This window comes from Balaenoptera physalus, assembly GCF_965194825.1.
Source record: "Balaenoptera physalus genome assembly, chromosome: 16".
Classification (NCBI taxonomy): Eukaryota; Metazoa; Chordata; class Mammalia; order Artiodactyla; family Balaenopteridae; genus Balaenoptera; species Balaenoptera physalus.
In genome coordinates, this window is record NC_138898.1 from 64,742,419 (window position 1) to 64,754,750 (window position 12,332).

The window sequence follows — 12,332 nt, forward strand, 5'->3', positions numbered from 1 at the left end:
TTTATGGAAACTTTGTTACCTGGCACGATTGCTTAAATCATCACTTGCTGGTGATTAATTCAGTCTCCAGCCTCTTGGCCCTCCCCTGAGGATGGGCAATGGGTCTGAAAGTTGCAACCCTCTAATCTGGTTCCATTCACATAAATTCAGGTGTGGTAGAAAGGGGTTTCTTAGGAATAACAAAAGGCATCCTCCTCTCTCTTAGCACTTAGGAAATTCCGAGGGTTTTAGGAACTCTGCCAGGGACAGGGATGAGACCAAATACATATTTCTTATTATGAATCGCTATCACAGAGTTGTACCAAACTCTCACTAACATTTGGTATTAATCTCTCCATTTTAGCCATTTTGGTGAGTGACAGATGGCATCTCATTGTAGTTTTAATTTGCACTTGCATGTTGGCTGTGATGATGAGCATTTTTCATGTGTTTGTTGGCCATTCATATATTTTCTTTTGTTAAGTGTCTGTTCAAATATTTTCCCCATCTTTTTTATTAGCCTTTTAAAAATTGAGTTGTAAGAGTTCTTTACATACTCTGGATACAAGCCTTTTATGTGATAAATGTGTTGTAAATATATCCTTCCCACCTGTGGCTTGCCTACCATCTTCTTAGCAATGTCTTTTGAAGAGCAGAATCTTTTATAAAGTCCAATTTGGCAATATTTTGTTTTATGGCTCGTGTTTTCTGTGTTTGCTGAGCAGCTGGAATTTGTAAACTTTTGTCTTTTACCAAATATGGGAAGTTGTTGGCTTTAGTTTCTCCACATAATTTTCTGCTCCATGATTCCTTTCTTTTGGGGGACTCAGATTAGCTGTATATTAGACATTTTGACATTGTCCCACAGGCTCCTGAGGCTTTTTTTCCAACCCTTTTTCTCTTTCTCTTTAAACTGGATGGTGTCTATTCATCTATCTTCATGTTCACCCATCTCTATTGTGATATTAAGCCCATCCAGGGAATTTTTCAATTTCAGATATTGTATTTTTTCAGTTCTGAAATTTCCATTTGATTATTTTTATACATTCTATTTCTCATGTGAGATATCCTTTATATGAATTCATTTAAAGCATGTTTTTTAACTTTATTTCACTGAGCACTGTTATCATAGCTGCTTTACTACCCTAGTGTGATAATTCCAACATCTGGGGTATCTTGAGGTTGATTGTCTTTTCCTTTGTGAGTGAATCACATTTTCTTGTTTTTGTTAGCTTTTTGTTTTGTTTTTTTGTACATCAAGTGATTTGGATTGTATCCTGGGAATCGTGCATGTCATATTGTGGAGAATTGGAATTCTGTTATATTCCCCTGAATGTTGAGGCTTTTGCTTTAGCAGGAAGTTAACTTGATTACTTAAGTTGTAAGTTCTCTGTTGCTTGCCTTAAGCAGTAGTTAACATCTCAGTTCAATTCTTTAAGCTTTTGCTGCTCTATCCTGCTCATGTATACTTAGAGGTAAGCCGGAGATCTGTGTGAAGTTCGCATAGAAAATCAGGGCTTTTCCATTCCCAGTTCTCCGGGATTCCTCACTCTCCAGTGACCAGGGCTTCTTCCCTGGCTTCTCTGGGCAAAGAGATGGCGGGTTTTGGGGAAACACTTTATCCATCCCAGTTGCGTTGCTCTACAACTCTGGTTTGCTCTCAGGACAAAGTAGAACAGGGAGAGGGGAAGTTTTGAGCTCCTGGTTTCTGTTCACTCTCCAAATCACCAAGTAGGTTTTTTGAGTTTATAGTTATCTGCAGCAGTGCTGGTCTGTGGGGGAAAAGCACTCAGCTCCGAGTGGAGCCCATTCCTTTTTCTGTTTATTCAGTGTGCACCAGTCTGAACTTTTCAGAAAGACTCCCCTTCACTCCTTCCGTGGCTCCCATCTTTCTCTTCTCGTGCTGAAGCGAGGATGTCCCCTAAAGGTCTATTTCAAGGTTCTGTCCTTAGGTCTCTTGCAGTGCTGCTGAATGGTCTCAGGAATCTCATTCATTCACGTAGTCTCTCTGGGTATCGCTTCCAAGGTGTATTTTTCACTTCTGAGTCCCACATTTGTATTCCCAGCCATCTCCTTTATATATTCCCATATAACCTTTAGTCTAAAATCAGTCCCTTCTCTGGGCTCACCTGCTCTGGTTACTGGCACAGCATTCATTCTAAGCCCAGTGAGCAGGGCTTAGAATCACTAAGCGTCAAGAACACTTCTCTATTTATCCCCAATTTCTTCACTGTGAGTGGAAAACCAAAGGTAACACTGATGCTGTAATTTACTGACCTGTTGACAATACCTAACTTTGAGGACGCTTCCCAAAGAACTACCACAAGGCTTAGGAATGTGGCCTCTTTCCCTTCCCTGTATTGTGTTAATGTTGATAATTAGTATTGCTATATACTTATTTATTCCACATTCATGGAATAAGTATTCATTGAGCAGCTCTTCTGTCCCAGGCAGGGTTCTAGGCATTGGGAAGAATGGCTGATGAGACAGAAAAGGTCCCTGCTGTTCCGAAGCTTGCATTCGGGGGTGGGCGTGGGGGGGTATATAAAGATCAGGAAAAACAAGCAAATGTCTTAGTGCCATGCTATGGAGAATATAAACAAGGGAGTGGGGAGGTGCTGCCTGGGGCTGAGGAGCGTAACCACAGACAGGTGGGGAAGGAAGGCTACGCTGAGGACTTCCGAGCTGAGGTCACAATGATAGGAAGCCAATTCCCATCAGAGGAAACAGCAAGTGCACAGGGCAGTGGGACGCTCACCAAGGGCAGGGTGGCAGAGCCGACGCTGAGAGGTGTGGGCAGGCAGGGGCAGAGTGGGAGGGGCCCGGGAAGTCGTAGGAAGGAGTCTGGACTTTGTTCTAAGTGAGGTGCAAAGCCCCTTTAACGAAGAAAATTACTTTTTAAAGACAAATATCAGAACAGAATAATTTAAAAGGTAACTTGTGAATATTCACATTCAATGCAATTTATTTACAGAGGTTTTTTACTTACATTGTTCCTTTAGGTGTTATCCAAAGAAAAAAACCGACTTGTGTATATTTGTGTGTGTATGTGTATAGTCACAAACGGTAAAATAAAAAAAAGAAAATAAAATCCATTGAAGGAAAAAGATAATTTAGTCAGTAAAATGTTTTCTATAAAGATGCTAGAAATCATTTATTATTCCAAGAAAACAATCCTCCATTGTGCCTATATATAAATATACCTAAGAGCTCTCCAATGGTGTAAGACAGTATTTTATGCAGTTATTTAAAAAATCAATATTACCTGTCAAGTACTATCTCTTGCATGTGCAGCCAAAACTGCTAAGGTTATCTGAACAAGAAATCCCTGGTGTCTATTACAGAGAGCTTTTAATAAAACTTGCCTTGACAATTTATTCCTAAATCTTCTTCTTTCCCCTTAGCTCAGTACTATATTGCTACTTAATTTCATGACTGCACAAAACTGTTCTAGACACTACTTGGGGAATAAGTATTAAGAGTTCAAGTAAATGCAAATGATGTTTTTGCTACCTTTTCTCAAAAGATTTCACATTAGAAGACAGACTATAATATTAAACTGTATTATGTGTATATAGATTCTACAGTTATATGTAACTCAGTATCTTTTGCAGGTACATAAGGTAAATGGTCCTAGTGTTTTTAGTTTATTTTTTATAGTGCTGCTATGAACATAGGGGTGCATGTACCTTTTTTGTTTTTAATAGGTCTTTACTGGAGTATAATTGCTTCACAATACTGTGTTAGTTTCTGTTGCACAACAAAGCGAATCAGCCATATGCGTACCCATGTCCCCATATCCCCTCCCTCTTGAGCCTCCCTCCCATCCTCCCTATCCCACCCCTCTAGGTCATCGCAAAGCACTGAGCTGATCTCCCTGTGCTATGCTGCTGCTCCCACCAGCCAACTATTTTACATTCGGTAGTGCGTATATGTCAATGCTACTCTCACTTCGCCCCAGCTTCACCCTCCCACCCCATGTCCTCAAGTCCATTCTCTATGTCTACCTCTTTATTCCTGCCCTGCAACTAGGTTCATCAGTACCTTTTTTTTTTTTTTTTAGATTCCATATATATATATATATATGCTTTTAATAGAACTGTTAGCATACGGTATTTGTCTTTCTCTTTCTGACTTACTTCACTCTGTATGACAGACTCTAGGACCATCCACCTCACTACAAGAAGTAACTCAATTTCGTTTCTTTTTATGGCTGAGTAATATTCCATCGTATATATGTGCCACATCTTCTTTTCCATTCATCTGTCGATGGACATTTAGGTTGCTTCCATGTCCTGGCTATTGTAAATAGTGCTTCAATGAACATTGTGGTACATGACTCTTTTTGAATTACGGTTTTCTCAGGGTATATGCCCAGTAGTGGGATTGCTGGGTCATATGGTAGTTCTATTTTTAGTTTTTTAAGGAACCTCCATACTGTAATTTTTATTGGAGTACAGTTGATTTACAATGTTGGTAGTTTCTGCTGTACAGCAAAGTGAATCAGTTATACATATACATATATCCACTCTTTGTTAGATTCTTTTCCCAGTCCTAGTGTTATTAGTCAGGCTTAAAACTAGTGTTTGCCTCATAACCCTCTATTAGGGACTATCTAGCAATGCTGAAAAATCAAGATATTATGAAATGTCCTGTTTGTTAGTGCCATGAAGTTTACTACATTTTTTTCCCCTTGTTCTCCAACTAGAGGGGAAACATGACTGAAGACTTGAGATAAACTTACTTATTGTAAAAACCAAACGCAGTTAGATGATCATCTCCCCACCTGCCATCCACAAACCCACCCCTGAGTCCTCACAGTCTGGTTCTAGATCACTTTAAATAAGCTTCCTCCATTAGCAGCCCCTTAGTTTTTTCCCAATTAAAATGATTAATTGGAGGGGGGGTAGCATTAGGTGGCCCTCTCTGCCCTGAGAGAGATGCTGGCTTCCTACCCGCTGGGGTGAAAACTATAAACAAGGAAGGAAGCTTCATCTGATGAAGTGTTTACTGTTGTGGCCAGAGCTGTGTCCTGTGGCCCATCACGGTTCAATTCAGCTTTTCAATCTCCTCCAGTGAAAATTCTCTGCCTGGAATGACCTGCTCCTTTGGACAGGCTTTTGCCACCCTGAACCTGGTGTCAGAGAAGGGGCTTCTGGGCCTTGCCTAGGCTTTACAAACCCTGGGATGAAGTCCCAGGGCCTCCAGCTAACTGGGTGCCGTGTTGCCAAGAGCGGGTACAAACCTCTCACCTGTGAAAAACGTGTTCCGGGAAAGAGGATAATGTTAGGGAGCGTAGGCTCAACAGCTGGACTGCTTGCGTCTCAATCCTTCGCTCCCCACTGATGAGCTGAGTGACCTTGGCCAAGTGGCCCCACCTCTCTGAGCCAAAGGACTTAAAACAGTACTTAGCACCTAATAAACATTCGAAACCAGAGCACTTATGATCATGGTGTGTTTTATTGTTTATCCCAGTATAAGGCACTTTTTAAAAAATATGTCTTTTTTTTTTTTAAAGAAAAAGGAATCATAAGTGAACGCATTGGTAATTACTATCAGAATGATACACCATCATTTCCTAACTGCTTTCTGAACCTATCACCATTGGGGAATACTGCTGTTTGGTTACTTTAAAAATGGTGAGAATTTCACAGGATTCCCTATTCGTAGCATATTCTTGCTGTGTTTTGAATCAATTATCTTTCTTACTAGGTTTTTGGAGAAGGACATTTAGAAGTTTCACTTCGATTACTTTTAATTATTTCCATATCCTTCTCCAAACCCAGGTGCCACAGTCTAGAGCGTTTTGCACAGGTGACGTGACAAAGAGAGCTCCAGTCCGTGGTGATTAAACTCTCCCCGTTTCCCCCAGGAGACCCACATCCGCACTGACCATCCTGGTTCACGTTCCTCACGTCCGATTCTGAAGTTACCACATCCCAGGCCTCAAACGCATGGCTTATTGGTTATGCCTCTTACTGAATTCCTCTCCTTGATCTCTTCTATTCCCACCTGTTGTAAAGAAAGACGAATGCGAAGCAAGAATGCAGCAGAACTCTAAAACAGGAGCATTCTAATTTTGAAAAATTTTAATTTCTTGCCACATAACAATGAGCTATGGTGTGTCACCGATCTGTAGTAAAATTAACTTCTTGTCTTTTGTTCCTTATGAATTTATATATCCAGTTATCTTTCTATTTAATTTCACATGGGTTTGCTACATTGACTAAAACTTTTTAATATGAAAGTCTTTTAATTTAATGGACTTTGCAGTTCATCTGCAACCAGTTTTTTGGTTTTTTGTTTTGCTTTGTTAGGATGACTGAACGCTACTGCGTAACGCTGTGACGTTCTCCTGGCAGGATGGAGGGTACCCAGGCTCCCTGTCCATCAGGATGACTGCTGGAAAAGGTGACATGGGTAAAATTACGCAGTGGTCAGGAGCCGCAGAGAAGCAGCAGCAAGGTAGATTAAACAAAGACAATGCTGGTTTTAACCCATCCACGCTCCTTGGTCAAGGGATCCTGCACCAGCGCATTTAATCAAAATCGGTGCCAATTTAGATAACATGGCTGAAAGCACTGTTTTTGCCCCACAGGAATTTCTGCTTGGTTTCTGAAGAACTCTGCATCAATTCCCATGTTTTCTGTCAAAGTAGACAGAGCTAAGAGTCTCATAAACGGAGGATGATTCCGATCACACGAGAACATCCACCTGCGGAGGGAGTTACTGCAGCAGCGAATGTGAATGTGAGTGAATCAGACGTGCTGCCCATGACTGCAGAGGTGGCCTTTTAGGGCTTCGGTTCTAGTCTCTGGGATGAGGCTTTTGAATATGGACGATTTATGTGCAAAGGTGACTCTTCTAGCCGCCATGAAGGTAAACTCGAGCTTTGACTTGTATCAGCTTCATCATCGGCCATAACAGATGTCCCAGACTTTAACAGTAAATGTCGGCTACTCAGCTCCTCAGCCAGACGAGTCTCTGGCTCCGGTAACAGAACGCAATTATTTGTTTTGTCAGGAAGGGAAGGAGATGATCTTCGTTTTGCCTAGCATTTTGGGAGTTGTGACCACGGTTTACTATAATCAGGTGAATTTTGTTCAAAGATTCATCAGAGATCACACTTGGATATCAGGATGTGACTGAGATCGATAGGTTGACATTTACCATATGATGCCAGGAAACCATCTAATTCAGAGCAGAGTTGAGAAAAACATCATTAGGAGAACTTACTCAATCACCCATGCAGAGAGATTCTAATAATATCATTTATTCTTTCATTTCCGGGCTCCTCCCCTCTCTTTTGCATAGGGAGGGCAGTTCTATTTTAAATATCATTTACGACAGGACCTAGCTCTCTGATTTAAGCAAAAGGACATAAATTCACAAATCTGCCTGGTATACTTTTTTATTTCAATAAGGGGTTGTGTGCAGCTGCTGTTTCTTCTAAAATGAAAAAATAGTAGAAGTGAAAAGTGAATAAATCATAATCGGCAATCATTTTTCCTTCAACAAATCCATCAGATCGTCTTCTATTCCCTTCTCACTCAGCTCATCTAAACTGTAGTATCGATGGATGATTTTCTTAGCGGTGACCACCACGACTCGGAGCCCATGGGTGTCTTTGCCCAGCTGGCATCCGATGGCAGATGATACCACCATGTCGAGGTCCTGGTAGGTGCCCCCGGCATTTCTGTGGTAGTGGCCTGAGAACACAGCTTTGATACCTGCAGGGAAGGGAAAAAACATTAGGGGGCCAAGGATTTCCATTTAGGTAACTTGGGGGCTCCAGTGGTTTCCTCTGTGAACAATGCATATTATTACAGTAAATGCACAATATTATTCAGCATATGATAAATAAGAAGGCAGCATATGTGACATCCAGAATCTTTTCAAGGATAACTCATATATATATAATACATTATTAACCTGTTTCTTGTAACTCATACAGGAAAGTACTAGGGAACAAGGAGAGAAGGGAGAAAAGGTGAATGACTTTGGGAGAGATGAAGGAAATATTTTGAGGCCTTTATAAACAACCATAGAGTAGAAGGTACATGTCTATGAAAAATAATGTTTATCAGAAATATAGATCAATGGAACAGGATAGAAAGCCCAGAGATAAACCCACACACATAAGGTCACCTTATCTTTGATAAAGGAGGCAAGAATATACAATGGAGAAAAGACAGCCTCTTCAATTAGTGGTGCTGTGAAAACTGGACAGCTACATGTAAAAGAATGAAATTAGAACACTCCCTAACACCGTACACAAAAATAAACTCAAAATGGTTTAAAGACCTAAATGTAAGGCCAGACACTATAAAACTCTTAGAGGAAAACATAGGCAGAACACTCGTATGACATAAATCACAGCAAGATCCTTTTTGACCCACCTCCTAGAGAAATGGAAATTAAAACAAAAATAAACAAATGGGACCTAATGAAACTTCAAAGCTTTTTCCACAGCAAAGAAAACCATAAACAAGACAAAAAGACAACCCTCAGAATGGGAGAAAATATTTGCAAATGAAGCAACTGACAAAAGATTAATCTCCAAAATATACAAGCAGCTCAATATCAAAACAACAAACAACCCAATCCAAAAATGGGCAGAAGACCTACATAGACATTTCTCCAAAGAAGATATACAGATTGCCAACAAACACGTGAAAGGATGCTCAACATCACTAATCATTAGAGAAATGCAAATCAAAACTACAATGAGGTATCACCTCACACCAGTCAGAAAGGCCATCATCAAAAAGTCTACAAATAATAAATGCTGGAGAGGGTGTGGAGCAAAGGGAACCCTCCTGCACTGTTGGTGGGAATGTAAATTGATACAGCCACTATGGAGAACAGTATGGAGGTTCCTTAAAAAACTACAAATAGGACTACCATACGACCCAGCAATCCCACTGCTGGGCATATACCTGGAGAAAACCATAATTCAAAAAGAGTCATGTACCATAATGTTCATTGCAGCTCTATTTACAATAGTCAGGGCATGGAAGCAAACTAAGTGTCCATCGACAGATGAATGGATAAAGAAGATGTGGTACATATATACAGTGGAATATTACTCAGCCATAAAAAGAAATGAAATTGAGTTATTTGTAGTGAGGTGGATGGACCTAGAGTCTGTCATACAGAGTGAAGTAAGTCAGAAAGAGAAAAACAAATACCGTATGCTAACACATATATATGGAATCTAAAAAAAACGGTTCTGAAGAACCTAGGGGCAGGACAGGAATAAAGACGCAGACATAGAGAATGGACTTGAGGACACAGGGAGGGGGAAGGGTAAGCTGGGACGAAGTGAGAGAGTGGCATGGACATATATACACTACCAAATGTAAAACTGATAGCTGTGGGAAGAAGCCGCATAGCACAGGGAGATCAGCTCGGTGCTTTGTGACCACCTAGAGGGGTGGGTTAGGGAGGGTGGGAGGGAGATGCAAGAGGGAGGGGATATGGGGATATATGTATACGTATAGCTGATTCACTCTGTGATACAGCAGAAACTAACACACCATTGTGAAGCAATTATACTCCAATAAAGATGTTAAAAAAATAAATAAAATAAAAGAATAGCTGGATGGAAGGAGAAAAAGGTTTGAAATAGGAGAAGGGATAAGGAGGTGGACTTGTCCCTCTCTTTTAAACAAATACTTTTTACTCATTAATTCCTTCATATTTCTCAGGAATCTCTGAGTCCAGGAGCCAAAGATAGGGCCAGTGAAATAACAAAACGTGAAGACATGTATGCAGCAAGGAGAAGGTACACGTTCCACACCACGAGAGAACAAGCTATTTACAAGCACTTCCTCAAATCTCTATAATTGACACCCAATTCAAATTCCCACTGTTATTCATTGTTCATAGGATACAGCTTTATTTTGGAAGCTGCAGTGTTCTCACTGTGAAAATGGAGATGGGATTTAATAGGTAACATCTTCTCTGTTTTAAATGTCCTTCTGGTATTTTGTATGTGTAGAGCTGTTCTTACCCCCGGCCAGGAGTCCTGACTCTAGGAAAAGCTGTTTTAACTTATCATTGGTTGCTTAGTGTGGCAGAGATCAGCCACCCAGGACTGGACTTCCTGGTGAGCCAACAGTCATCTAAAGGACTTTTGGTGGATCTTATTCATCTAAGGTGTGGAAAGTACACCTCAAAGAATTTTTAAAAGCGTAAATCATATACTATGGTATATGTAATCATTTGTTGTCTAGCATCAAGATTACTGACAGCTATATTAAAATCTTTTTGAAAAAAAATAATAATGTTTATGGAGTTCTAATCAAGATAGCACAGCATGGTCAACATTTAATGTACCTCCTCCTCTCCAAACTTAGATCTATGATGGATAAAATATAAAAAAAAAAAAAAACCAAAGGACAGAGATAGCTTCAATACCAAAATAAATAGCTCTATGGACCAGAAGAAAAGCAGGAAGGCAGAGTAATGAGTGGGAGTTGAGTTCTTACAAGATAATCAAGATTGAAAGCACTTTCTCTGAGATGAGGCAATAAAGGCTGGCTCCCGGCTGAAACAGGGGTGGTGTTAATACCTCCGTTTATGGAAGGAGACTGAAGGAAACCACGGCTGCCCTGTTCCAGGGTGGTGGTGGGCTGGTACACCCTGGTACAAGCACTCCAGAAAAAAAAAAAAAGAAGGACCTGATTTGTAATGTTTACTAATTTCCATGGAGTAAAAAAAGGACCTGATTTGTAATGTTTACTAATTTCCATGGAGTAAACATTCTCACGATGGCCGATTTCAAATGACCAACGTGATGTCACTGAACCAGAGTGGTCAAGAGATGTCCAGGAGCACACCCACCACCACGGAGTGTTCCCAACACACAAACGAGAGCTGTACGCAGCCAAAGAGCAGGGGTGAGAATAATACGGAGCAAGATAATCAGAAAATGGTTAAGTGTCGAGTATGAGTATTTATTACCTTTGCTTCTTAATATAATTTACTTAATGATGAGTTTGTATAATTAAATTCTAACAATGGCTGTTTAACAACCAACTCACACAATTCTCTACCATTTAGTCATTGGTTTTCATGTGTTGGTAGGATTTGTCTCCAGCACAGCACTGGGTGAAGGCTTATAGCAACCCACGGGTCTAGGGAGGAAGGACAGACACAGGTTCAAATCAAGGAACCGAAACACGTTTTCCCAGGATGACTGGGGGGCCAAGACTCTAAAGCACTATCGTAAGGCCTGGTCCCCGACGGGGGCCAAAACCCCTGCACAGGGAGAAGTCGGTCAAGAGGAAAAGTGAGGGAAAAACCGCCGCCTCCCCCCCTGCAAATACCTCTTACCCAAACTGAACCTGAAATAAAAAATTCCACCATCCGTGAAAATTTCACGCTAAGTAAGACAGTCTTCAAACTCTTCAATCGGGAATATGAATTCACTTCAGGGGAAATCAATGATATAAACTGTGTGAGAAATACTTAAAATAAATGTTTAGGATATCAAACGTACTCAATAAAGGACAAATATCCATTAAGAAGAACAAGATGTCGTGAAACGAAACGGGCATGAATTGAATGAGAAGGGTTGGTAATGGAAATTTAGAAATGGTGGACATAAAAGGTATGAATTAAAATTTTAAAACAAAACCCTCAATAAATGGGATAAATTCTAGACTAGACATGAATCAGACAGGGAATTAGTGAATGAAAAGGTAGAAATGTGGAGCTGAATCAGAAAACAACACAGACACCCAGACATAAGCAATAAGAATGAGAAGTTCAAAGAACCCAAAGGATGGGTTATTTGGAATTTTCCGGAAAGGAGGAACATATGGGTCTTTACATGAAAAGTATTAAGTAGGATAAATAAAAATCAATTCATACTGACATATGCCATGGTAAAATTATGGAGCATCAGAAAGAAAAGTCTTAAAAAGATATCATGGCAGGACCTCCCCGGTGGTGCAGTGGTTAAGAATCCGCCTGCCAATGCAGGGGACACGGGTTCGAGCCCTGGTCCGGGAGGATCCCACATGCCACGGAGCAGCTGGGCCCGTGAGCCACAGCTGCTGAGCCTGCGCTCTGGAGCCCGCGAGCCACGGCTGCTGAGCACATGTGCCACAACTGCTGAGGCCCACGCGCCTAGAGCCCGTGCTCCGCAGCAGGAGAAGCCACGGCAATGAGAAGCACGCGCACTGCAATGAAGACCCAACACAGCCAAAAACAGATTTTAAAAATAAAAAAAAAAAGATATCATGGCAAAAATACTATAAAGGAATGACAATTAGACAGTAGCAGGCATCTCAGCCATAAAAGAATCAGGGAGTAATACCTTCAAAATGCTGAAGGCAAGTACT

At 40.8% G+C, this 12,332-nt stretch overlaps 1 protein-coding gene across 4 annotated transcripts in view; it reads right to left on the reverse strand.

Moving 5' to 3' along the window:
- Nucleotides 1-12,332, reverse strand: part of CPPED1 (calcineurin like phosphoesterase domain containing 1) — a 188,702-nt gene that overhangs the window by 63,186 nt on the left and 113,184 nt on the right. For 3 of the 4 annotated variants that reach the window (XM_082429702.1, XM_082429703.1, XM_082429700.1), the window contains one exon: nt 7,233-7,709. The exons of the other annotated variant lie outside the window; for it this stretch is intronic. In XM_082429702.1, coding sequence (XP_082285828.1) covers nt 7,480-7,709 — 230 coding nt within the window. In that variant the 3' untranslated portion in view covers nt 7,233-7,479. Of the gene's footprint in view, nt 1-7,232; nt 7,710-12,332 lie in introns of those variants that run through there. 4 annotated transcript variants of the gene reach the window in all.